The 26,688-nt window shown below is 41.4% G+C and overlaps 1 protein-coding gene across 1 annotated transcript; it reads right to left on the bottom strand.

The window, feature by feature from the left end:
* Positions 1-53: 53 nt before the first annotated feature.
* Positions 54-26,592, bottom strand: rtn1a (reticulon 1a). Its single transcript, XM_055053233.1, is given in 10 exon segments — positions 54-882; positions 1,855-1,913; positions 1,984-2,030; positions 3,435-3,504; positions 3,579-3,717; positions 3,795-4,002; positions 14,104-14,387; positions 14,389-14,707; positions 15,889-16,536; positions 26,084-26,592. Coding segments are annotated over 10 exon segments (2,031 nt in total). The 5' UTR covers positions 26,298-26,592; the 3' UTR covers positions 54-839.
* Positions 26,593-26,688: the final 96 nt, after the last annotated feature.

Here is a 26,688-nt window from a genome sequence, read left to right as displayed (position 1 = left end):
CCTGAGACTCCATCAGGCTGGCAGGAAGAACCAGTGAGGTGCATGAGGAGGTGTTACATCAAGGTACATTTATTTTCTCATTATTCCTGTAATTAAATACATACTGTAAGTGCAAATAGTTAGAGTCCAGGGTCTAAAGAACTACAGAGTATAGCTGAACAAAATACAAAGTTGGACAGTCATTCAAACAAGCTTAGTATCACCTTGTCTTCATACTTGTACAACAGTACCTAATGTGAGCATGTGTGTTGTTCCTTATGATTATTACAAAGAGCAAAACCCCTACGATTACCACATCTAACACGCATATCGTAAATTACCTTGTGCTTGGAAACACCGAAAGGAAATTATTATTATTTATATATTCTATTGACATACTGAGAAAAGCCCCGACTGCTAACTCAGAGACATGAAGCTGTATTTAACACTGGCAGCGGAGGAAGTCTGTGGGCTTTCAGCCTCTTGGGGCCAAACCATTACAAGTCGTGGTTAAACACTGCAAAGCAAAAATGTAGCGTGATTTCAAAACTGCACAAAAGATATCAAATATTATTTACCCAAGGCTCGACTTCATGCACTTCATAATAAGCAACACAAACAGGTTGTTTTTTTGTCTTCGAGTTGTGTAGTTGTCTACCTAGAAGCAGGATTATACACGTACTGTGACTGTGTGTTAGTGTTGGACTGCTATAGACAGGGTGAAGGCTTCTCCAGTGGATGCTTTAGAGAACACCAAGATGACAAAGCACTACGCCCCACAGATGATGATCGGGCCCTTCAGCCAGGAGCCCGACTCGGAGCTGGACCGGACCGTCAGCTTCAAGGTGACACAGACAGGATTACTCCTCCTTCCTCTTGGCCCCGGGGATCTTCGCCTGGATCCTGGACAGAAAAAGAGATTCGGTGCGTCGTTTTCAGGAAAAGGCTTGAGGTAAGATTTTATGTTGATGAGTAAAATCTCATCCATGACCAACGTTTGGTTAAGACGATGAATAAAGTTGAACTTCTGCTAATTTTTGTCTGAAATTAAGTACTAAAAAGTACCGAATTTGATTCGCTTTTGATGATTTTGTAGTCTTGAAACATTTGTTCCATTTTCACTGCTTTCACACAAACAAGCCAAACCTTTTGAAAGACCTGTTCCCCTCCTTGCCTGTGGGGGCGCTGCACTAAAACACTGAAGGAAACGACATGAAAATCTCTGAAGAATACACTGAGCACAACTTCTTTCTTCACAAAATATAAACAAAAGTGGCGTGGAGTTAGAGTTTTAGTAGTGGCAGGATTTCTCTCGTCTTCTGGTGCTTCAAAAGCAGGAAGTACACTATAGCCCAGGGAATTCTGGGAAATGTGTCCAAAGCGAACAGGCCAGTCCTACGTTAGATGGAGAAATGGCTCGATTTCTTTCACCAATGGCAAACAGAAATGCTACAACCACAAAATCTTGATGCTACTCCATTTTGTGAAGAAGTAATTTGAACTTGGCGACTTCTCCAGAGGTTTTTGTTGTTTCTTACAGTGATTCTTGTTGCAGCGCCACCACAGGCCAGGAGGGGAACAGGTTTTCTAAAGGTTTGGGTTTTTTGACACAGTTCAGTGTGAAAGCGAAATGCACCAGCTTGAAACGTAACAAATGTTACGACTTTGGTTCCCAATCAAAATGAATCTCCTGGACTCTCAATTCCATGAAGCTTGCAAACAATTTAGCATCTTAAATATTAAAACAAAGAAAGATATTCATGACATTCTTGTTGCAAAGGAGAAAGTCCTTTTCTAATCTAATTTCAGTCCAATTTAAACCTAACAAAGCAAAATAGTCATAAATAAATAAAAATCGGCATTGCATTTACTCACTTCCCCACCACAGAGTTGACCTGTGTGCGTATTAGTCCCACGTATTGATCAATCTGCGCCTGTAGACAACCAGACATGTTATAAGGCTGCACAAGTTTTCCCAAAGAACCCAGATGTTTCTGCTCTTACCTGATGTTTTTCATAAACCACAGGCAAAGTGAACATGGACACCACAGCTGTAGAGGAATATAAGGAGGAATAGTTAATAAAGCCCATCAGATTTTACTCAGATTGAAAAGTTAGAAAAAAATTATACTTTTTTTTTTTAATGGATGTAAACTGACAGCAAAAACAGACTGGATTAAAAAAACTGTTAACGACTTATCCAAAACTCAACTTTCTGTTGTCCTCAGCTTTTCATGTTTCAAGAAAAACATACAAATAGTAATAAATTTAAGACTGAAACTTAAAGGTGCATCCTTTAAAACAATTAAATGTATATAAAATTATGTCCTAAACTAAAAAATGTAAGTTGATATTATTTTGTCTAGACATGAATATTTAATCTTGTATATTCAGTGTAATATTTTACTTTTCTATCTGGCAGAATAATCTTCATTGCATTGTGTGACTTGAGGCTACCGCTAACTAGCTGCTAATACAGCCCTGCTAGCTCGTTAGCTGTTTGAAATGTGTCCAAATGCAAGTTCAGGGATAAATGCAAGTTCATCGCCAGCTGGCTGAACGACCTTCAAACATTTTCTGTGACGATTTTATGAATAAGTTTTACTCATAATGGTCTTGAAAAGTCTTGAATTTGAGTTGGTGAAACCCGCAGGAACTTTATGGCAAATAAGAAACAGGGAAGGAAAGATTGAGTGGAAGAAAGAAAAACACAATGAGTAACAGAAGAGAGGAAAGTAGGAAAAAGGAATAACAAACGATGAGGGTAGGAAGGAAGGACTTGAGAACAAAGGAAGGATTGAAGGTCATGGCAAAAGGAAGAAGGACAGAAGGACAAAGGAATGATGTAAGAAAATTAAAGGGCACAAGTAAGGAAGGAAGGAAGGACAAAGATCATCAAAGGAAGGAGTGTTGGAAGAAGGAAAGGAAGGGTGGAAATAAAATGAAACTGAGAGAAAAGTGAATAAAGGAAACTATGAAAGGAGCTAATTCTTTATCCAATTAATCACAAAGATTGTCGATTTTTCAATTAATCATCAGAATAGCCAACAGCTCGATCAATTAATTGTTAAAATAATCGATTACTTAAATAATTGTTAGTTGTAGCCCTGCACAGAACTACAGACACAAGATTTAGACAGCGAGATAAAGAATAAAGTCTGCTTTTTTTTTCAGACTTATCTAAACCTGGAAATTCCTCAAACTAATCCCATAATTTCCCAAACTGCTCAGTCGATCAGCTTAAATGTTGCAGTTAAACAGAAATCACCTCTTGAAGGAAATACTATCGGTTTCTCTGTGTCAATAGAGGCATGAGAGAGATACCTGGTTTTTAGATGGGATTTTATCCTGATTAATCTAGATTAAGTGTAATTTTGTAGAGACGTCTGACTAAGTGGCTTAAACAAAACAAATGACTGAAAGACGTCATCAGTGCATCAGAGAGATGGTTTCACCTAGGATGAGCAGCGTCAGGCCATTGAAGAGTGCCCCCACATAGGTCAGCAGCCACATCAGAACTGCAAACTAAACACATCCATCTTTAAGCAAACATTTAATCTCAACAGCAATAAAATGAAAAGCGATGACGGCGTTCCAACCTTCAAGGAATCCACCAGATCCTGAACGAGGAACAGCCTGCGCAGCTCCTTCATGCAGGTGTTGCTGTACAGCAGGATCTTATCGGCGTATTTACTGATCTGGTCCTGAGACAGAGCGATCTCCATCTCCAGATAAGCCCTGGAAATAAAATCAGAAAATATCTTTTTAGCCTCCGGAGTCAGAACGACTCCCAGGCCGGCGATCGGTCGTCTCACTTGAAAGGATGCCCCTCATCGGTCTTCTGCACAGCCTGCAGCACAGACTTGTAGATCCTAAAGCTGATGGTGGCGGAGAGCGCCGCCAGAGCCAGGTAGGCTCCGACACTGACCACGCTGAACTGGGTCAGGGAGAACAGGAGCAGCAGGACGCTGCTGAACACGGCGCCGGACTGCTTCACGTTCCTCCAGTAGAGGAGGTCGATTGCTGAGGAGGAAGCACACATTAAGGAGGTCAGTCAGGATCCACAACCACAAATTACCGGGAATGAGGCTTTTAAACGGGCGGGCTCCGCTGTGAGCAGATCATATTTGGGTCAAACCACTGGAAGCCGTTGGAAACCCAGCGTCCTCAGGGAGCTGCAGCTAAACCCAGCTCCAAGAAGATGGCGCAAAGGTTTCATTCATTTCTACACCCAGCAGGGTGTCTGCGCATCCTTAAAGAGTCTCAGATTCATGTATTCAAAAGTACGTGACCTATTATGCTTCCTTGGACAGGACCTGGTTGGTATATGGGTGAAGAAAAACATGTTCTAAACGTTTTTTGATCATTTTAATCTGGTGAGATCTGCCTAGTCTGAGCTGTTTTAGGGCGTCTTGTCTCTTTAAATCTAAATAAGCTGCTGGCCACGCTCACCAACTCAACGCTTACACTCACACGTGACAATGGCTGCAACAAATGTGCAATTACACAACCATACATATTTAAAAAGTAGAAGTGGCACCAAAAAAAGAATGTAGTGTTTTGTTTTTCTCTTGTAATATTTATTTTTCTTTTCATCAACTTATTTTTTTTGTGTAGCACTTTGGTGCAGTTTTGAACCTGTTTTAAAGTGTTACATTGACATTGGATGGTGAGTCAACAACAGAACAGTTCTCTTTTCCAGTAGCCATTGTACAGCCCATAAAGCAGTAAAACCAGCTGACCAAACATGCTGTAGTTCATGTTGGGTTTCTAGGTAACACAGCAATACACATTGATTGCGACCCAAAAATTGGGAAAGTTCTATTATGGCCCATTTTTCAGACACCTGAAAACAATAACTTTATACCAAAACAATATATATCTATATAGATATAGATGTATCTATATCTATATAGATATAGACATATATAGATATATAAGTTGACCTTAAATATTTTAATCACAGGTCTTGAATGTTGTGGAATGAGTATTGAATCATATATTCTATGTAGTTTATTTTTCTCATGGGACATCTTCATTGTGTTCTTTGCCGCTAACTAGCTGCTAGTTCTTCAGGATCTATCATGGATAAATGCAAATTTATCACCAGTTCTGTGGAGATACAGATCTTAAATTCCACTGGAAGTGATCCTAAAACGTCTTAAACGCGAATTAATGGACCCTACAGAAATCCTGTTGTGGCAAATAAGCGTTCTGTGATTAACTGCTAACGTATCATGGTAGTTATGGTTCGTTAGCACCATAACTGCTAATGTAACGTAACGAGATGCAGCTTCTTTTCCATCTATTGTCTAATGCAGATTTATCACCAGTTATTCATACAGTAATTTGTAAATATAGATCTTAAAATCCATTCGTAATGGTCTTCAAATGTCTTTTAAGTTTGAGTTGGTGAAACCTTAGCTAAGTGTTAATGAGCCTCTGCAGGAGATGATCACTGGCTGTAATCTGCTGAGATGGATTCATGTTGGTTGGATTCTGGATCACCTGGCCCGTTCTCATGCAGACATTCGCATACATGCAACGATCGCTTTGCTGCTCCCAGGACTGTTAATGATTAACCTGCTGGTCTGGGACGCTGCAGCAGAAATAGCAGCACAATCAGCAGATCGTTGATAACGGCTCGCCGCGACCCGGACCCACAGCGGTCCGCAGTGAAGGATGACGAGGCATCGACGCCGCCGCTTCGCTTTTTAAAGGAAAAGGGACACATTGTGGCGTCTGCAGGCCGGTGTTCTTCCTGCAGTGCCATCTTTGGGTGCTGGGGCCTGAAATTTAAAGCTACTGCCAAAGATGAAGAAGAAGATGTGATGACTGAGGATTAGCTCAGTGTAGCGTTACAGCCTCTGTGAATCCAGGCCTGTTTCAGTTCAACCAGGGTTCACAATGCATCCTTTGGCAAGCCAGGGAGAGGCGCCAACTTCTTCTGAAGTTTAATATCAGAGATGAACGAAGGTTTGCTGCTTCTGCCTGCTGGGCTTGCCTTCATGTCTGCTCTAATTTTAGCTGAGGAGCCGTGAGCAGCATAGTGATGACGGCCATCTTTACTCTCCGCTGAAAGGCGTCTGTGGAAGCCGGAGAGGCTGGCTGGAGCTGCACGGTAACACGGTTCTCCCCGGGTTTTAAATAAGCTGCTGCTGCTGCGGCACGTGAAGCGATTCGTCGGACAGCTGAGCCATTCAGCAACAACTGCTGCTGCACATGCACCTCTGACCAACTGGGCAGAGATCTGAATGGAGATGCTCTGTCACAGTCACACACAGAGTAAATAATCACACACGCCGACATGAACATTACCGACGCTGCAGGGAGAAACTCGGTGACTGAAAAGCTTTTTCTGTATCAGAAGTGAGTACTGACCTGCGGCTCCCATGGCTGAACAAGGAAAGAGGCAGCTGCTTTATTCACGGACAAAAGGAGAGCAATGGAGGGGGGAGGTGGCCCCCCCTGCACCCGGCAGGGGAGGGGCGCCAGCACCGCCAGCCAATCAGAATCCAGCTGAGCAGGAAGGGGCAGGGGGGAGGAGGACGTGGTCGGGGCGCGGCCGGTCCACAAACAGATCCCGACTCCGAGGTCTTCCACCAAAACTCAAGTCGCCGATTGAAACCAACAACCGAACAGGTCCTGTCAAACCAGCAGGGGATCCGCCTGATGCAGTTACCATAGTAACCGTGCTCCATTGAGAGAGAGAGAGAGATGGAGAGAGAGAGAGAGAGAGATGGAGAGAGAGAGAGAGAGATGGAGAGAGAGATGGAGAGAGAGAGAGAGATGGAGAGAGAGAGAGAGAGAGAGAGAGATGGAGAGAGATGGAGAGAGAGAGAGAGAGATGGAGAGAGAGAGAGAGAGAGAGATGGAGAGAGAGAGAGAGAGATGGAGAGAGAGATGGAGAGAGAGAGAGAGAGAGAGAGAGAGAGAGATGGAGAGAGATGGAGAGAGAGAGATGGAGAGAGAGAGAGAGAGATGGAGAGAGAGAGAGAGAGAGAGAGAGGAGAGAGAGAGAGAGAGATGGAGAGAGAGATGGAGAGAGAGAGAGAGATGGAGAGAGAGAGAGATGGAGAGAGAGAGAGAGAGAGAGATGGAGAGAGAGAGATGGAGAGAGAGAGAGATGAAGAGAGAGAGTGAGAGATGGAGAGAGATGAAGAGAGAGAGAGATGAAGAGAGAGAGTGAGAGATGGAGAGAGATGAAGGGAGAGAGATGAAGAGAGAGAGATGAAGAGAGAGAGATGAAGAGAGAGAGAGATGGAGAGAGAGAGAGATGGAGAGAGAGAGTGAGAGAGAGAGAGAGAGAGAGATGGAGAGAGAGAGAGAGAGAGATGGAGAGAGAGAGAGAGCGTTCCTCTGGGATTCATGTCGCTCCGAACGTGGAGAACCGGCCGCTCGTCGCTCGGCTCCAAACCCAAACAGCACAGAAACGCTTCAGGCCAATGAAACGACCAAACTAATGACCTTAAGATGGTTTTCTGAGAAAATAACCCCAACTCTACATCGTTCAGATCAAAACCTCGTATTTTAATCATCTTATTGCTATCAGAGCTGAAACGATTAATCATTATGTATCGATTAATCAAGGAATTTAGTAAAAGATTAATCATGATGTAGAGTTTACATGCAAAAAAGGACAATTCCTGAAGGAAGAACACACTCAGAGCAGTAAGTAAACCAAAAACAGAAAGGGCTGAGTTATTATTTTAGCTGCAGATGCATCCTTTGCTACAAATGATTGAACTTACACATACATTTTAGGTAATAAAATGTTTATTTTCTTATTTATAAAAAGGATTTTAATGGCTTATTTGCATCTTTTAATGTATTTTTGTATTGTATACAAAAGGCTTAGGTGGTTAAATCAGCAAAATGTGCCAATTTTTAATACAATTAATTGGATAAAATAACCAATTTACTAAAATAATTGTTAGCTAGAACCCTGCACTCAAATAAATCCGTTTAACTCAAGTTGAACACTTTTATTGTAATCATTCAGAGCTAAATATTAAGTGATTTTTTTCTCCAGATTATATTTCTGTCTAATCTTGTATGTTTTGACTGTTTGTTGATAATGACAAAAAATCTGATTTAATCTTAAAATGGGCAAAACCTAAAGATTTTCTGATAAAATAAACTATTCAAACCAAAACCTCACATTATATTCATACTGATCAACTTTAGGACATGAATTTCCCTGAAAGTTTCTCTTTAACTCAGAAAATCAGAGGGAAATATGAGATAAAATCCCTCCAGTGTGTAAATGTCTGAATTATTCTGAACATTATTTAATCTGAAGGAACTCACTGAAAGTCGACCTGATCAGAAAAATGAGCCGTTAAAGTCTGACGTGGGAACCAGAGCGGCCCGGTGAGTTCAGCTCTCACTCTGGGCCAAAACCAGATCAAACCGTTAACACCGTCTCCGCCCCACCTTCCCCGGTTCTGTAGTGAAACTAGTTTAGCCTGACCTAATTAAACCACCAACCACTTCCCTGTGGCCTCAAACCAGCCAGACGGAGAGAAGACATGAAAAAACACTGGGACCGCCTCATCTCAGCAGAGATGTTGCTGAATTTATCGAGGGGCTTTTTGCTTTAAAGGGACCCGTTGTGCTTCCTTCAACAGCTTGGGATGGGTCTGTGGCCTAAACAAATCATAGTCCTCACATTTTTTGCTCAAAGTTATTCATAAATAATGAGATTTTAGTCTTAGATTTAGCTCTTTAAAAGCGTCTTGTCACTTTAAATCCAAATAAGTAGCTGCTGGCCACGCTCCTCCACCCCCAAGTCAACTTTTACACTTTGAAAAGCATTAGTAGAACCTCCTGCACAACCAGCAAGAGGCTTATGAATAATAAGTCAACGACAAATCACTTGTTACTTCCAGCAGCCATTGTACAGAGCATACAGCAGTAAAACCGTCTCACCAAACGTGCTGGAGCTCTGCTGGGGTTGCTAGGTAACAGGACTGGGTTCAGCTGGGGTTGCTAGGTAACAGAATGTGATGAGGAATGGCAACAAAAGCATGAACTTTCATCCATAAAACATCTGGATGGGTTTATTTAAGTGCTTGGGTTTTTAGAAGCAGCAGAGATTCAAGTGAAAGTATAAAAACGTAGATTTTCCGCTTTAGCATTATGTTTTTGATGCTACAAAGGAAATATTCAGCAGAAAGTTTTCAGCTGAATATTTCAGGAAAATCTCCAGGGTTTTCCTGTTTAATTTATTTAAAAGAAAAAGACATAAATAATAAATACATTAAAAAGTAGTAATTCTTGATTAATACTATTATTAACAGCTTTAGTTAAGTTTTCCTTTGGCTTCGTTATGAAAGTGAAATACAACTTAAAAATGATTAAATGTCATTTATTTAATTTATTTTTAGTAGCAGCAGAGTCATTTCTATTGGTTCACAGTGAAAGCATCTAGTTAATATTTTATATTAAATTACTGTCATACAAGCCAATTAGTGTCTAGAGAAACAAATATTTTGTGCAATATTTAGAAAACTACATTATTTTTTTTCAGCTTAGTGAGAAAAATGCCAGTAAAATAAATAAATGATTAAATGTTACACATATGATTGAATATTAGTTGCATATGTTGGATTGTGTCTTGAATAAATACTGTGAAGCGTCTTACTTTATTGACATAATTGGGATTTAAATGTTATTTTCTGTCTTTTGGGTGACTCAATATGTTAGAAATTGGTTTTAATGTGAGCTGCAGCCGGATTTAAACAGTGTTTTTGTGCATAATGGATGAGGATTGTGGTTATTGGCCGTATTCGTGTGACTCGGCCCGTTTGTGTTGCTGAGTCAGTCATGTGCTCAGCAGGAAGGATGACTAAACAAAAACCCTGCAGCTTTAAAAATGACTGTGATTCAGAGGGAGAACATAAATCGATTCTTCTTCGCTCCCGTCAGCATTTATTTGACGTGCGGAGGTTTGGTCTTTTGGGTCGTTAACTCTTGCAACGACTCGACGGCGTGAAGCCAGAATGTGGCACAATGAATGCTCAACAAGCGCCGCCATTTTCTCTGCGTTCGGTGGCAACGTTCCCCCGCCGGACGCTCTGCGGGCCGCCGTGGAGGCCTAGGATACGGGGTTGATGTAATCGGGATGGGTGTGGCCTGGTTACCATGGAGACAGTCTATCAGCACCATCCGACGGTCTGGCACTCATTTCGCCCCCCAAAGCAAAGAGGAAAAAAATGGGAGCATATGAAAACAGCCGCGCAGCGCAGCGGGGAGGGTGTCAACAATCGGTACCAGCATGCACCCAAACCAGACGGAGCGATTTTCCACCGCCGCCTTTGTTTCCTCTGGGTGCGGATACGAACTAAGGGTGTGTCCCATGCAAAAATAAAGGAGCAGAACTTCAGTATTAGAAGCCGAACGCGTGCATGCATGAAACAGAGCGCCTGTCCGCCTGGAGGCAACATGCAAACCGGCTGTAAAAACAGAAACACGTCAGTACCCTGGCCCTTCCAGCTGCTCCACGAGCACTCCTTCTTCGTCATGTCTGCAGTAGCCTGCATGCTTCTGGTCCCTCCGTCGCTTTGTCTCTTCGCGCTTTCCTCTTCGGCAGGAGCGGCTCAGTCGGTCATCCCACGGAGAGGCATGAATGGTGGGAAGGATGCGGTGAGAGAGAGAGGCTGAGGACGGGAGGGAGGGAGGGAGGAGAGGTTTCCAAGGTGCTGCCGACTCTCGACGCACAAAGACTGATGCTGTGGAGCGCCGCGTACGTGTGTGTCGGTGTGTTTGTGGGGGAGAGGGAGGGAGGAGCAGCAGGGGATGGAGAGGAGGGGGGTTCACGTCGTAAACAGCACAGCTTCGAATCTGCTGCAGCAAACCATCCATGCAATGATTTAAAGCCCGGGGGGAAGAGGGTGGCTGCGGTGGACGCTCTTTTGTCTCGTAAAGAAATGTTTCAGTTTAAAAAAACACTGTGTCATCCTCAGTTTGGACACTGGGACACCAAAACCTGCCTCCATGTTGAGGCGGAAACTACAAATTGTTTTAGGAATCAGTTGCTCTGACGATTAATCGATTCAAAAAATACAAATAAACTGGCACATTTTGGAGATTTTTCATTTAACCACTTGTCTTTTAGTTTTTACTAAGAATTTCAAATAAAGATTTAAATGCCTATATTACCAGTAGCACATAACTTTCAGGGATACAACAAACGATTATTTTTGGCGATTAATTGGATAAAAATGGGCACATTTTGTAGATTTTTCATTTGGTCATTTGCCTTTTTTATTAGAAATAATTATTTCAAATAAATTTCAGTTTTTAAAGAATTATAAAAGCCTATATTAGCAACATAGGTAATAGTGAAACCCCAATGATTTTAGAAAGCAATTAATCGATTAATCAGATAAAAAAAAAAAACTGGTACATTTTGCTGAATTTTTATTAAACTGCTTGTTCAAAATGAATTAACTTCAAAAAATTTTATAAACAAAATTATTTTTTAAAGATTTTAAAGCCCATATTACAAATTCCCCACATATTTTTAGGACTGTAACAATGATTTTAATTGGCGATTAATCGATTAATTGGTTATAAAATTGCCACATTTTCAGGTTTTTAATCAAAACACTAAAGTCAATTTAAAAAAATATTAAATATAAATATTCTAACAAAATTCCTTTTTAAAGATGCAAAAGCCAATATTCCCAGTGCTCCAAGTAATTTTTAGGGATTTAACTAACGATTATTTGAGTTAGCAATTAATCGGGTAAAAATAAAAAGGTCTATTCTACAGATTTTTCATTTAACCTCTAAAGCCTTGTTGACACAATACCAAGAAGGCATTTTCTCATAAGCAAATTTCTTTCTTTTTTTTATTTAAATAAAAGCCTGTTTTACCAGTGCTTCACATATTTGTAAATCCATCATTTAGGGTTGAAACTAAAACTATTATAGTTGGACATTAATCGATTAATTGGATTAAAAAAATAGGCATATTCTACACACCTTTTTCTTATAGATATATAATTGGAAACGCATTAAAAGATGCCAATAAACAAATGATTAAAATCCTTTTTAAATAAAAAGATAAATATTTAATTGCAGTAACAGCATTCCTTTTTTGTACGTTTGATTATTGGTAACAAAGGATGCATCTAAAGCTAAAACATATTTCTGCTGTGAAACGTTCAGCCCTTTCTGCTCGAGTTTACTTCAATAGTTTGGCTAATATGTTGATTATTTTTTGGATTAATTGATTAATTATTGAATAAAACTTTTCCACTGAAGGTTGAACATATAAGGAGTTTATATATTTTGAAGTATTATTATGTTCTTTCATCAAATGGCCTTTTTTAAGTCTACACCAGAGTTAACGATTAATTACTATTTAAGTTCATGATTATTTCAATAATCAATTCATCACGATTAATCTGATTAACCAGCTCTAATTCGCAGTGTCTTTATTGGTGGGTCAACATTTCCCACATGCTCTGAAAGCTGACAAAGCCTCCTGACAGTCTGCTGTCACATGGCTCAGCAGACGGAGGGAAACGTGTTTCATAAAGAGAGCAGCAACAGGGCAAACATCCAGCTCTTATTTATGTACAGATTACAGCTGCTATAAATCCCTCCTTCTTTTTTCATCATGTCTTGGTTGGAATGGAGGCACCGCTCTTAATAATTCATGGTAAAGACGGAACATTTCTGCAGTTGGAGCGCTAAAATAGAAAAGCAGAAGACAGGATGTAGCTAAGATATTAGCATCATCCCGGTTTGCTTTAAACACCCGTTTCAGTGAATCGATGCGGTTGTGGAGGTCCAGTCCTCCCCTGCAGCCTGCCACACCTCACACCTTCTGCTTTCTGCAGCCTCATTTGCCTCCATGCCAACACCAACCAGGAGCGAAGGCAGCGGCTCACACTGAGCATGCTCCAACCTCTCTCTGTTGCTATAGCAGCTGGTGGAGTAGAGCTCTGACCAACAGCATAAATATCTGATGATCTTCAACAAAGCTGCGCTGCGCCCTCTAGTGGTGCAGAAGTTAATTGACATGACCTGTTTTTGTGTGTGTGTGATTCCAGAACCTTCTGTCAGTTCGATGGAAACAAAACGGGACTGCACGGCCGTTCATTCATGCAAAATTCATAAATGTTTACATGCAAACCTACATTATGTTTGATTAGAGGCAGAAAACTGACCCAGTTTCAGCATCAAATAATTATGGAGTCAGAATATCCAACATCAATATTAAAACACCATTTTCTGCTCATCTTTTTAATAATAATAAGGTAAAACATGCAGATAAAAGCATTATCCCAGAAGGGGTGGACTTCAAGTTTTATCACAATATTTTGAGTTTTTATTGTAACATAAGGACTACTTATTCTTAGTTTTTAAGGTAACTGTAAGACTGTCACATAGATTAAAACCCCGCAAACACAAATAACCAGTATCCTTATTTAGGACACTGGTTACATGATCTATAACTGTATTTTCAAACTCATTTGTATTTATTGGTGCTTTAATCTAACAAAAATAGTATGAACTAACCAATAAGAACAATTTTGACTTGTTTTAAATAGTATTAGTTGGAATTTCAATAGAAATTCTTGCAATAAATGAAGAACTATTGAATAAATGAGAAGGATTTTATTTTTCCCCTTATGTTCCACCAGGGGGCAGCAGCAGCGTTTCCTCCCACTAAGAGGAAATATTTTTATTTTTCACAGACGTCACAGTTCATGCACTGCAAAAATACAGAGTATTTTACTCCAGTTTCTAGTGAACAAGACAAGATTAATTTCTAGATACTTTTTCAGCAAGATACAGGAGTTTTTTTAAGTCAGTATTTTCTTAAAATTGAAGGAAACGTTTTAGTTTCACTGGTATTTCACTGTGAAATGTCATGTTATAAGTGAAAAAACAGCCTTTTATACGTGTTCATCAATATTAAGGAGTGATTGACCTGAAAGAAGCTCCGATGTCTTGCTGAAAAGTGACTTGTAAGTTGGTTTTGTCGTTGTAATGGAGGCACCGCTCCATTCCTAGTTTGTGGTAGAAACTAGAGCAAATGTTCTCGGTAACATTTTGTGTTTTTGCAGTGTTCCTTTAAATTGAGCTGCAGATTTGAGCACCAACCTTTCTGTTTGCTGAATCCCTCCAGCAGAGCGGCGACAGCAGCAGCTTTTCCCAGCTCTCCTTTTCCCTGCTGGGGCAGCATGTCGCCCTGCTGGGGCTTTTCTGATCTCACCTCCGGAGGCACAGCGGCGGTCGGAGGCTTCGGCTTGCTGGGAGGATCCTCCTCTGCTCTGACAGGGCTCTTGGCCTTTTCGGCGGCCGGCGGCTGGACCGGCGGCTGGACCGGCGCCGCCTCAGGGTGACTGCGGGGAGGGCTGGCGGTGGAGACCAGAGGGGACGGAGAGGTCGCTGTCGAGCTCTGCTTCCCGCTCCTCCCTCAGGATGCTGTAGGCTCCGGGCCCGGCAGCGAGGCCCGGCCCGGCCTTGGCCACCGGGGCGTTGCTGTTGAAGGGGTTGCTGGTCGCTTTGTTCTTCGGAGGCTCAGTAAATGGGTTGCTGCGCGGCTTCGCAGGCTCTTCGGAGACCAACTCGATCTCCGAGTCTCCGGACTCGGCGCTGCTCCCCTCGTGATCCCGACTCCCGGGTTTTGGGCCCGCGTTGTTTCTGGAAGCTGCAGGCTTTCCGGATTCAACCTTGAACATGTCCTCAGATGAAAACTGTTTCCCTGTTCACAGAGAAAACAGAAAACAGATAGTAGAGCCCAGATTAGAAGCAGAAAACTATCAATCAGTGCACCGATTGCAGATTACTGATTATTAAAAAGCCGATTCCGATGTGTTTGTCTAAAATGTTGCTAAATATTCCAAGAAAGTTTGATTTCTGTGGCAGATTCAAGACTTTTAAGGCCTTTTTGAATGGAGTTTAAAGTCTGTTTCACAACACAAATATGCAAAAATATAATTGCAAATACATAAATCATATAGTTTGGATGCAGAAGTGACTCAATAAAGACATCCAGTTAACTGCTGATAAATTTCAAACTTCCCCATAATAAATGTAAAAAAGGTAGCTAGCTACCAAAGGGTTATTAGTAGCTAGCTATCGGTCCTTTCATATTCTTAACTACCGTTTGGGTTAACTACCACGCTTTCCTCAACAGATTTGTATGATGATACAAAACGTAACTTTTTTGGACAAGATTAATTATATTTCAGGATGCTCAGTCCAAATGAGCTTCAGCTGGCCCCGCCCCCAAACTCAAGGTTTACACTCACACGTGAAAATGGCTGCAAACAAATGGGCAGTTATAGAACTGCCCATTTATAGGCAGTCCTATAAATGCCTATAAATTTATAGAGCATACGTCTTTGCTGACATTGAAAAGCAGAAGTGGAGCCTCCTGGACAACCATCATGAAAGCGGAAAGTAGTTTCTAGATGGTAACAAGAAAACACTTGTCTTTTCCAGCAGCCATTGTACAGCACATACAGTGGTAAAACCAGCTTACCAAACGTGCTGGAGATCCGCTTGGGTTGGTAGGTAATGGGAGAGAGCCCATCAATTATGACGTAACCATCAACTCCTTTTCCAGGCACCGAAAAACATTGACTTATTGCCAGAGAACAGTTTGGTTTTGATATGCTTGGCTCTTTTTTTATACTTTTACAATTATAAAAATGTGTAAAAAGTGAATTTTCATTCCTGTAATATGGTTTTGAAAGGTAATTTTGTTTTGTTTTGTTCATTATCCATATTGTTTTGGATTTTCAGATGTTTTCCCGGCTCAGTTTATTTGAGAGGCCATGTTATTACATTGTTAGAAAATGGAGGATAAATTGTTTATCGTGATATTATATCGTCCAGTGAAGTTAGTCAGTGCTAAGTCGGGTTCTGCTCTGCACCTACTTGTTGGTGAAGCGTTGGGCGTGGAGGCGGGGCTGTCGTCCTCTGGCTCAGACAGGGTTACCGTGGGAACGCCCTGCTGACCCACGCTCAGGACGTTTTCGCGCTCCGACACGCCGACCGACGGGGGCAGCTGCTGCGGCTCGGCTTTGGACGACCCGGTCAGGGTGATCTTCACCGGGCTGGCCGTCTGCGGGGTGCCGCCCAGGTTCCGGTAGGAGCGGTAGTCGTTCAGCTCCTCATCAGACGGATCCTCCACGTAGGGGAAGGAGTGGGAGCCGAGCGCCGGACCCAGATTCTCCTCCTCCTCGTCTTCCTCGTCTCCTCCGGGGTTGTTATCGATGTACCTCCCCACCGGGTCGAGGTCAGCGAAGGCCCGGCTGCCTTGGCGCTCCTCCCCGTGGCTGATATCCATGTAGTTGTAGGATTCCGTCTTGTCGGAGCCCAGCAGGGACTTCAGGGTGTCGTCGGGTAAATTGGAAGCGGTTTTGGTTTTGGAAGTGAAGCTATAGGCGTCGCCGGTGAAGTCGCTCAGTATGTTGGAGGACTTAAGGTCGTCCGGCAGGTAGGAGGCCTGATTGGACATCAGCGAGGTGTAAACGTCGCCGTCGTCATTCATGGGTTTCCTAAACAGGCCAGAAATGGGATCACCTGCAGAAACGGGGAGAGGGAGTCAGGAGAAGAATCCGAAAACTTAAAACCACAAAACCTCACCAAGTATCTTTGGTCCAGCCTCTAATGAAAATATCTGAGGCAAAACTGATTTATCAGTAACTTTTCAGGGAGTAATATGAAAGTTAAGAAACGTGAAGGTGAGAAGAGGTATTGTGGTTTCTTGAACATCTTTGGATTGGTTTGTGGTCTATAGAAAACATGTTCGCTGAACTTTTTGCTTAAAATCATTCTAAGATTTTAGTCTGCTCAGTTCTGCCCATCCTGAGCAGTTTTAGGGCCTCCTGTCACTTTAAATCAAAATAAGCTGCTGCTAACTCAACGTTTACACTCGCACCTATAAATGGCTGCAAGCAGATTCGCAATCATACATCTTTGAAAAGCAAAAGCGGAGCCTTCTGCACGCCAACAAGAATGCAGCAGGTGTTCTCTGGATGATAAGTCAACAACAAAACACTTTGTCTTTTCCAGCAGCGTCAACAGAGGTAACTACACTGGAGCTCAGCTTGGGTTACTAGGTAACGGACTCTGCTAGGGTTGCTAGGTAACGGACTCTGCTAGGGTTGCTAGGTAACGGACTCTGCTAGGGTTGCTAGGTAACGGACTCTGCTAGGGTTGCTAGGTAACGGGCATTGCCTGCTGATTTGTGATGTTGCATTTCAGAGGTTTTTGAAACGGCTTATTTTCCAGAAAAACATGAACCTATTGCCAAAAACAGCCAATCTTTTTTTTTTAAGTGCTTGAACTGTTTGCAAAAGTAGAGAAACAAATGGAAGCAAAAAACAAAATGAATTTTACATAACAGGTCCACCTTTCATATTGATAAATAGGTTCTAGTTCCACATGCTGATTATTTCACTTACAAGACATTTCGATTAGTAATAATTTAAATAATCTGACAATATTAAGCAATTGTTGACGTAAAACAAGCTCCTTCATCCTGCTGAAAAGTTACTTTTAAGTTAGTTTTGCCTACTGAGACATTTGAACTAGAAACTAAACCAACAATAGTTGGTGAGATTTAGTTAGTGTTTTTGCAGTGTTCTCTAGGTCAAAGCAGACAGGGACTGAAAAACCCGTTCAGTGAAACAAAGATGTGCTTCAGCTGCTGCTGCAGCCTGACTGACAGGCTGGGACTCGGTCACACTGCGTGTCTGGTTGTGGGCTTGCTCACACAGCGGCCGCTTGTGCCCAGTGATAGACAAATGAGGATTGTTTGGACCCCCGAAAACCACAACACAAAAACAGCCAGTGAAGGACCCGGAGCGCTGCTTCGTTTCAGACCGTTTCCCCTGAAGGGAACAGGAAGCAGTTTTGTGTTGCATCACCTGCAACACAAAACTGCAGTGTTCACAAAATGTTACCAAGTCTCTTTGGTTTCTAGTGCAAATATCTCAGTACATTTGAAATGACTCACAACTAACTTCACGTAAGTTTTCAGCAAGAAATGAATTTAAAAATGCTAGCTCAGTTTGCAAATAACTTCACTAATAAGACATTTTCCCATAAATGGAATAATCTGCCAATTAAACTTGCACTTTCTAATTAGCATTAAGGATTTATTTACTCAAAACATCTTGCTGAAAAGCCACTTTCGAGTTAGTTTATCTAATTTCAAGGGTACTAAGATATTTGCACTAGAAACTAGACCAAAGATGCCTGGTAAAACGTTTTGTTTTCCAGTTAAACTGCAGACAGGAAGCGAAGCTCAGATCTTGGTGGAAAAATAAATCAAATCAGCATAAATATTTAAATTAGTTGAAACTCTGATTCCAGTTTGCTGTTTACGAGTCAAACACACAGTGAGCTCCCTGCTTCCTCAGGCCGGCGGCTGCTGCTATAAATAGGCCGGTTCTCCTGCTGGGCTGGACGTGGGGTTCTGGTGGGGCTGAGAGTGAAACGGAGGGCCGGCTGTGGAGGACGCAGACTGATGGACAGGAGACCGAACGACTCAGGACGTCCCGTCCCTGGGTGAGCTTCCTTTCTGAAAAGCCCACCGCCCTTCGCTTCCCTTCTGCTGCTTCCTCCGTCATTAACAATACATCAGAACCGAGGCGTAAACACGCCACGCCCGGGTCGGGACTCAACAGAGCCGAAACGGGCTGGAACACTTTGATGGGAGAATATCTACAGCATCTCCATCAGCAGAACCTGAGCTGCTTGCCCTGAATGTCTGGTTAAAGTCATAGCCACTAGGAGGCGCTAGAGCCCGACCCATTTTCCTCTGGCCTAAAAAAAACTGCCATCTTGAAATCTTTGTTTTTCCATTCATCCATTTTCTCTCACTTATCCGGGTTTAAGTACATAGCATGGTGGAGAGCTGCACAGATTTATAGAATTATATATATATATATTACTAATGCAGCACATATTTGTAAATAATTTTAAGGCTGCAAGAAAATAATTGATTAATCTATTCTGACAATTAAAGACAAAGTTTTGGCGCATCTTATTGATTACTAAATTAGTTGACAATTATTTAAATTATCAATTAATCATTTCAATCCTAGCAATTTAGTTGTCAGTTTTCTGGAATTGTAATTATTCCCATTAATTTTAACTCTATATGTCAGAAATTATTATAAGAATAATTTCTGACATATTTCACATTCATATCATATTCATGCAGAAGTCTGGATGATTTTTCTGCCCTCCTACAAATTTTACAATACTACGTCACAAGGTGCCCATTTTTGCTCTTGCCCCCAAAATGTCCGTGCGCACCTCTGATCCTCTTATTCTCATCAGTCACCGCCCCGGCGGCAGCATCACCATCATCATTGATTGTCTGTATATTTAAGTGCCATGCAGCAGGAAGCACTCAGAGCCGCTACACGCTCTAAGACGAGTGACATCTGGGAACGGTTCGTAATCCGATTGACCACAGGCGAACGCCCCTCCACCCACTTCTCATCAAACCTTTCCACGCTGCAGCGCGATAAACATCCCAGCAGTTGCATAAGGTCGCTCCAGCAGCTTAAAGCCTGCAGATATGTCACTAATGAAAGCTTCAGTTGGACAAACTTGTTGCATATCGGGGGCATTTAGGTTCCCAAAAGGCTGAGATGAATGCTTCAGTGCAGTCGGATGGAATCGGGCTTGACAACTGGGGAATTGTGTTGTGATGCTGCGGCTGCTGAAGGGACGGGGCGGCTAGATAAATATGTCCTGGTGGAGGGGAAGTCCTTTTGTTGTCCTCTGCATGCAGTGCAGCTCTGAGGGTAATGCAGAGCGACAGGCTGTGCAAGGCCAAAGCAAAGGCTCCCAATTATCAGCCAACTGACTAAAAACAAGGCAGCCCAGGCGATGCATGAAGGGCTGAAGCTCCAAAACAGGAACGACGTACCAGGAAGAATTGGGCTGCAGCTAGCTGTTAGCTTACTAATCGATGATCCTCACGATTAATCAATGAATCGGATTTAAAAGTGGGCATATTCTATAGATTTTTAAAGATTCTTGTTACAATTCAGAACTAAGCGACACTGGGAAAATAAAATTACGAGAATAAAGTTGAAATGATGAGAATTAAGTAGTAGGATTACTAAAATAGTAAAATGCTATTCTTGTAATCTGACTTTTCAAAAGTATTGACTTTATTCTGATAATGTTAGGACTTTATTGTTATATCTCAAGTTAATTCTCAAAATATAATGACTATTGTCGTAATATTACTAGTTGACGATTATTTCAGTAACCAATTAATCATGATTAATAGTTTCATTCTTAATGAAGAGCCTGACGTACAAACTGTTAGATATGAGCAGGTTCAACAACAGATCTGAGCCATTTTCTTCTCTTATCGGCCATGTTTTCCCAGAAGCATATGTGACTCTGCGTCTCGGTAGCGAACGCATCACTCCGTCCGGGACCCTTTCAGCTGTGGTGTTATCTTTCAGGAGTCTTCTTTCACAGTTTGACCTTGTGGAAAACAATCCATCCAGACACTCGCTGGCTCTTCTTTCGCTGCCATCTGTGCCGTTTGATGGTAAATCATAATGTTTTTCCAGAAGAGTTGAATGTGTTGAAAAAGGAAATATTTCTACATTCTGAATGGACGGTGCAACAGGAAGCAGAGCTACTGTAAAGTATTTATACTGTTGTTTTAATTTAGGGATGCAATGAACGATTATTTTAGTCATTGATTAATTGTTTGATTATTCTAACAATTGATTAATCGGATATAGATTTTCCAAGTTTCTTATTTAACCACTTACATATTTTTTATATAACATTATCCAAATGCAAATTTCAATTTATTCCTTTGATAAAAAACATTTTATTGCTTTAAACGCTGTTTCATAGCATTCCTTTAGTGAATTCGAACTGGGTGAAGCTAAAAATTTGCCACTTAAAGAGTTTTGGGAGCAACATATTTAAAGACAGGTTTGTTTGGTTTTTTTTAATTCAAAATGTATATTTTGTTCAGTTTTTGCTTTATTGCTGCTCCGGTTATGTTTTTTCAGCATATGGTCTTTTTTTTTTTACTCCAATTAACAATCATTTAGTTATTAAATTAGTTGATTATTTCAATAATCGATTAATCATTATTAATCTTTTCTGTCCTGGTTTAACTTTGTACAAACAGAGCTATTTACGGCTATTTTGCATCTAATTATAACATCAGGGACAAATACTAGGCTCTTTTTGTCGAACATGGGAACAAGGGTGGAAGGATCGACGGACAATATTTTTGTTGCACTAAGATTTGAGAACAACTTTGTTTAATTCGAAGAAGGGAAAGGCCGACTTCACTCGAGTCCCAGGAAGTTTTGCTGATACCAAACTCTAGTTTTTATATAAAAAATGAACCTTAAAAACTTTTGATTTGGTTCTCGAATACCAGAGTTGATGAACACAGGGACCTGATGCAGAAAAAATCAGGAGAAATGGGGGTTTTCTCCAGAAGATGAATGCGTAAGAATCAGCAGGAACATCCTGAAGTCTCCAAATTGTTTTTTTTTTAGTCAAACATCAATAATTGATGTGACTTTAATTTTGCTTTAAAAAAAGACCCAGTAAAACCACTTAAACTCTTCTCTGTTCTGTACTCGTTATTAATGCATTGATTGCTCCACTTTACAGCCAGTGAGGTCCTGAAGACGCGAGGAGCACAAAAGGACGACTTTTTACGCAGGAGCAAAACTTCAAGCAGAGGTCGATAACGCAGCTGAGATATTCAAGTGCTCTGCTGCATCGATTCGACAAAACAGGGACACGCAATTACGATGCCATATTCACCGTTACCACTGAAAGTCATGCAGGACAAACGTTTTTCTCCACCTGCTTTTGTAAAGATGAATCAGACGGAGAAAAATAAATAAATCAAAGCTAATCTGAAGCTGGATTTATGTGCTTTAGTCTGTATTGATTGTGTTTTTCTTGCTTGGAGAGGCTTTATGAATGAACAAAGAGAATAGGGGGAGGAGCAAGACTGTCTGCTGATGTGTTTTCTGGGTCAGAATCGCATATTAAATGCGACTTTAAACCTACATTTCAGCAGAGATTAGATAGGATAGATGGAAGCTGGTGGAGTTTACTGTTGCGCTGAAACGGTCTGATATTTCTACTGCTGTTCTGTAATCCCAGGAGGAGTTTGGGAGTAGTCTGCTCAGGGATTACAGAGACCTCAGAGCTCTGAAGAGATGGACGTAAACATGGCATCAAGTTTCAGATAATGGCTTTTAAGCAGGTTATGTGGGATAAATGCATGAGATCAAATATATTTAAAAAATTGATCAATTTCCAAATGATAGGGCGCCACAGAGCATTTTCAACTCCACTGTAAATGTGCAAAAAAAACAAACTTGGTGGTTATTCAGCTAATTCATTTAAAAAAAAAAAGGAATTACGATTGTGGGATTTCCATTACATAAGAAATACAGTTAAAGTCATGAATAACCTTATTAATGTGATAAGTCTAAAAAAATAGGTCCTTGTGCTACTTCCTGTTGTCGTCTTTATCGTTTCCTGATGTTGTAACGTCCTGTTGTTGATCTCATGACCTGTGATGACAAAAATCTGTTTCCATTGCAGTTTTGCGACACTAATTTTGATACAGCCAAAAAACCACAAATCATCACAGTGTGAAAAGTTTTTATTAAAAAACAGGATTTACTTTTTATTTTTTCCCAAATTTTATAAGGGAATTGTCATTGCGCAAATTTACAGTTCATGGAAGTGCAGCTAAGGGCAGTAATTAGCTTCATTTGCATTATTGAAAAGATATAATGGTTTTACTGCAATATATTTTTGAGTAATATTGTTAAGTGTAGTTGCGGAATGCGCCAATTTTTTTATCTGATCAATTGATTAATGATCAGAATAATTGGTTACCAAAATAATCGCCAGTTGCAGTGTCACTTGGTCTACATTAACACTGCAGGCCTTAATTCTCAATTCTGTTTTTTTTTTTTTTTTTTTTTTGCATGCGCAGTAGAGGGCGCAGTAACGTCACACAGAGCGCGTGCTCAGTGTTAGGACAATAAACTTGGATGCTAACGGTGTAGCATGTCTTATGATTTTGGAGTCCGACCGGAGCCAGAACATTAACAACTTGATCCTCGTTACCGTCCGCCATGCTTGTTGTGGTTGTTGTTTTGTTTTTTGTTTTTGTTGCTGTTGTTGTTTTACGATTGTGCGCATCAGGACGCAGGACAGTGACGTTTGTCGAGCATCGATGAAGTTCAGGACCCGACCGTTAGGATTCAGGTCGCATTTGAAACGATGGGAAATCCAAGTGGTCTGGGTCGCGTTGTTCGGACTGTCGTGAAAAATCAGACACAAGCCGCACTCAGGTGAACAGAACACATCGGATTTGAGCCACTTGAGGCTGCAGTGTGAACGGAGCCTGGGCTTTTACTTTCCGTCCGGACAGATCCCGCTGCCCGGTTTCCCCCGAGGGGCAGAGCAGCAGCTCTCAACAGACGCACGTTTCTGTTTCAGTTCTGAGTGCTTCCTCCGTCCCAGAGATGTGAAAACGGACTCAGACATGCAGCAGCCTGCCGCTCTGTCCTCGTCAAAGACTCGGGCTTAATCCACCGATCAGGCGCTGGATTACAGGAGATTTCTCTTGACTGATGGTGTTCGTCAGACCAGAGCGTCGCACTTTGGCTCAACAACGTGACGTCTTGTGCTTTTGTTAACCTTTCACTTATGCAGAACTATTATTGCATTGCTTTGCTGAAATGGTCACAGACGGTCCTTTAATTGTGCAAATGCAACGATTACAACTCTAAAGATGGTTTCAAACAGATGTAAGTCAATATGTGTCAAATAATCCTCCTGGAAGTGAATTATCCTTTTCTACCAAACTGGAACTCGGTAAGCTTTTGACATCAAGCATGAATAAATTATGAGCAAGTATTCAATTTAATAGAGTGGTAAAACTTTACATAGGGATTTAATGCTGGGCTTAGATTATTTCAGTGCATCTCGGGATCCTTGAAGGAGTTTATGTCAGGGTTATTTAGGAGCAATCTGAAATATCAGCAATACAGAGAGGAAAAGTGATGATTATTAATACTTCAGTAATGAGAAGAAGAGGAAGAAAGAGTAACAGGTGGACAAAAAATGTAAATACAATTGTTAAAGACGTGTCTGATTGGAAATGTGAAAAAATTTGAGAGATGAGCATACAAATTAAGTTTGTCTACTCCTGAAATATTTTTGCACTATAAGGATCTGAGGGAAGGTCCAGCCCCGACGTGATTTAGTGCACATGAAGTCAGCACTATCTGAGGTAGATCACTGCTGCAAAGAGGATTTAGGACAGGCATTGATCGATTATCCAGAGATGCAGCATCAGACAGATGAGGCTGAGTGTCTTTTCTAGCATCAAAATAAATAATAAAATACCCAGGCTTTGAAACAATACTTTAATGATGCTCTGTGTGGGGAGGCTGTTGGAAGTATATGGTGTTTCTAAAGATCAGAGGAAACTACAGCTGGTTAGGAGGAACATGTCCCCTTTGCCCTGCAGGATCTGATGCAACTGTCTCACTGAGAACAAAGACATGGAGCAGATTATTCCCCTGTGACCATTCAGAGAAAAGAAACAACCTCAGACTATTCTTTTTTTCTTAGGAGCCAAAATAAACCGTGTCTGTCTGTGCTCACCTACACAGCCTGTCTGGGAGAGAGGAGCACCCACTCTGTTGAGTTTTCAGAAGATTAAAGCTCAGTAGATACTTCACTGTGGATTCATTTTTTAAAATTCTCTTTAAACAAAATTACAAATAAAAAAAATACATTAAATTTCCCTGACAAACCTGAGCTCATCATAAAAAAGAGTTATAAGGATGGAGACAATTAATCAACTTGTAATTGTTTGATTAATGGTATATTGGATCAAAGAATTATATATTTTCTAATTGATTAGAATTATTTTATTGTTATATTGTATTATTGTAGTTTGGCCGCCATCCATCAGGGGGCGACCCTGAAACGGAGCCGTTGATGTAGAAACAAAGATGGCGGGCAGAACAGGAAAGAGAAACGGTCCGTTGTGGTTGTGGGGTTGAAAATGCGCTGTACGCTGTTCTGTTTGGAAATGTAAACACTCGACAAGCTGCTTAAGTGTCGGCGTAATCGCGCTATTTCATCCCAGGGCCGATCGTCAACATATTCTGACAAATTTAGCCAAACGAGAAGGCGGTTAAAACTATAAAAAAAAAGAAAAAGATGATTTAAAGAGACAGACACAATTTCAAAGTCTTAAATTGCGAAGAAATTTTTCTTTTAAGATATGCTTTATATATATATATATATATATATATATATATATATATATATATATATATATATATATATATATTAGAATGTAACATAGTCAATGAATACTGCCCCTTTATAAATAAAATGCAACTTTTTGTAATGTTTTTCGAGAAAATCTACTAATCATTGGTTTTTTGGCCAGCATCAGAAAGGGCCTGAGAGGGGACAAGATGACGCCTCCACCCCAAACTCTTCATTTTAAAAAGCATAATCATACATTTTTCAGTGGGTTCATGAATAAAAGTGCAGGGCTCCACTTCTGCTCACCAAGCGAAATAAAAAGCTACCAGAGGATTAAAAATAGCAACCCGAGCAGAGCAGAGGATGAGACTTCAAACTGAGTTCAGTCTCCCAAACAACAACAAATCTGCAGGAAACACAACTTTGCTTATATTAGGATATAAACTCAGACTAATGAAATTCTTATACAGTTAGACAGCATGCAATATTATTGTTGGACATATGTTAATGTTTTGTTTATATTGGAGCAATAATTGAGACCATATTGTTGGTGGGCTTGTCTGAATTTGGTTGCCATTGGTTTCTTGTCTTAAAAGTGTTTTAATTTAGTTAGTTTGTTTTAAGGTTTAAAGTTTAAGGTCCCTTTTAACCTTCAGAGTAAAATTACAGGCCGCCTGTTGGTGATCCGACCAACTGTGTTTACAGGAAGAGTGACGCGTTTTGTTTTTATTTTTGGCCCCCAAAATCAACCCCCCTGAATATTTATATCCGATGCCATCACAACAAGTTTTACCTGTAGATGCAGTTTCCATAGCAACGAGAGGCCTTTTCTTGTCCTCCTGGAAGAGATGAAATTGTTGGTGATCCAGGTCGGCCGTCGCGTCGACGCCGCCTCTCGGCTCCCCGAACCTGGCCGCCGCGTTTCCGAACAGGCCGCTCGGCTCGCGGTCGTCCCCGAACCACCTCCCGTCCGAGCCGAGCTCCTCGCCGGGCTCAGCAGCTGACATGCTGGTTCCTCTGGTCGGACAGACGGTGCCGTTCCCGCTCCTGTCGGTCCTGGATGTGTCGGTGCCGGATGGTCGCGCCGACAATCCGAGCTGCGGAGGAGGAAGAGGAGGAGCAGGAGGAAGGAGGGATGGATGGAAGAATGGAGAGCGGGGGGTCGATGACAACAACGCAGCTGCTGGACTCGGGTCCGCTGAGCCCGGGTCTCTGGAGCGGTCGGTTTGGGAACAGGGCAGTGAGGCTGATTGTTTTAGTTCACTGATCCGTCGCTGACGTCATGCCGGACTCAGGCTTTGGCTCCATGTGGGATAAAAACACCAAAGGCGTTTCACAGTAAACAGAGTCAGTGAACACACCGGCTGCAGAAATAATCTGCACTTAATCCGGAAATAT

The sequence above is a fragment of the Poeciliopsis prolifica genome, unplaced genomic scaffold (genome assembly GCF_027474105.1).
Source record: "Poeciliopsis prolifica strain line A6 unplaced genomic scaffold, Auburn_PproV2 SCAFFOLD037, whole genome shotgun sequence".
Lineage (NCBI taxonomy): Eukaryota > Metazoa > Chordata > Actinopteri > Cyprinodontiformes > Poeciliidae > Poeciliopsis > Poeciliopsis prolifica.
Note: the sequence above shows the minus strand (reverse complement) of the source record. Positions and strands in the feature narration are given on the sequence as shown.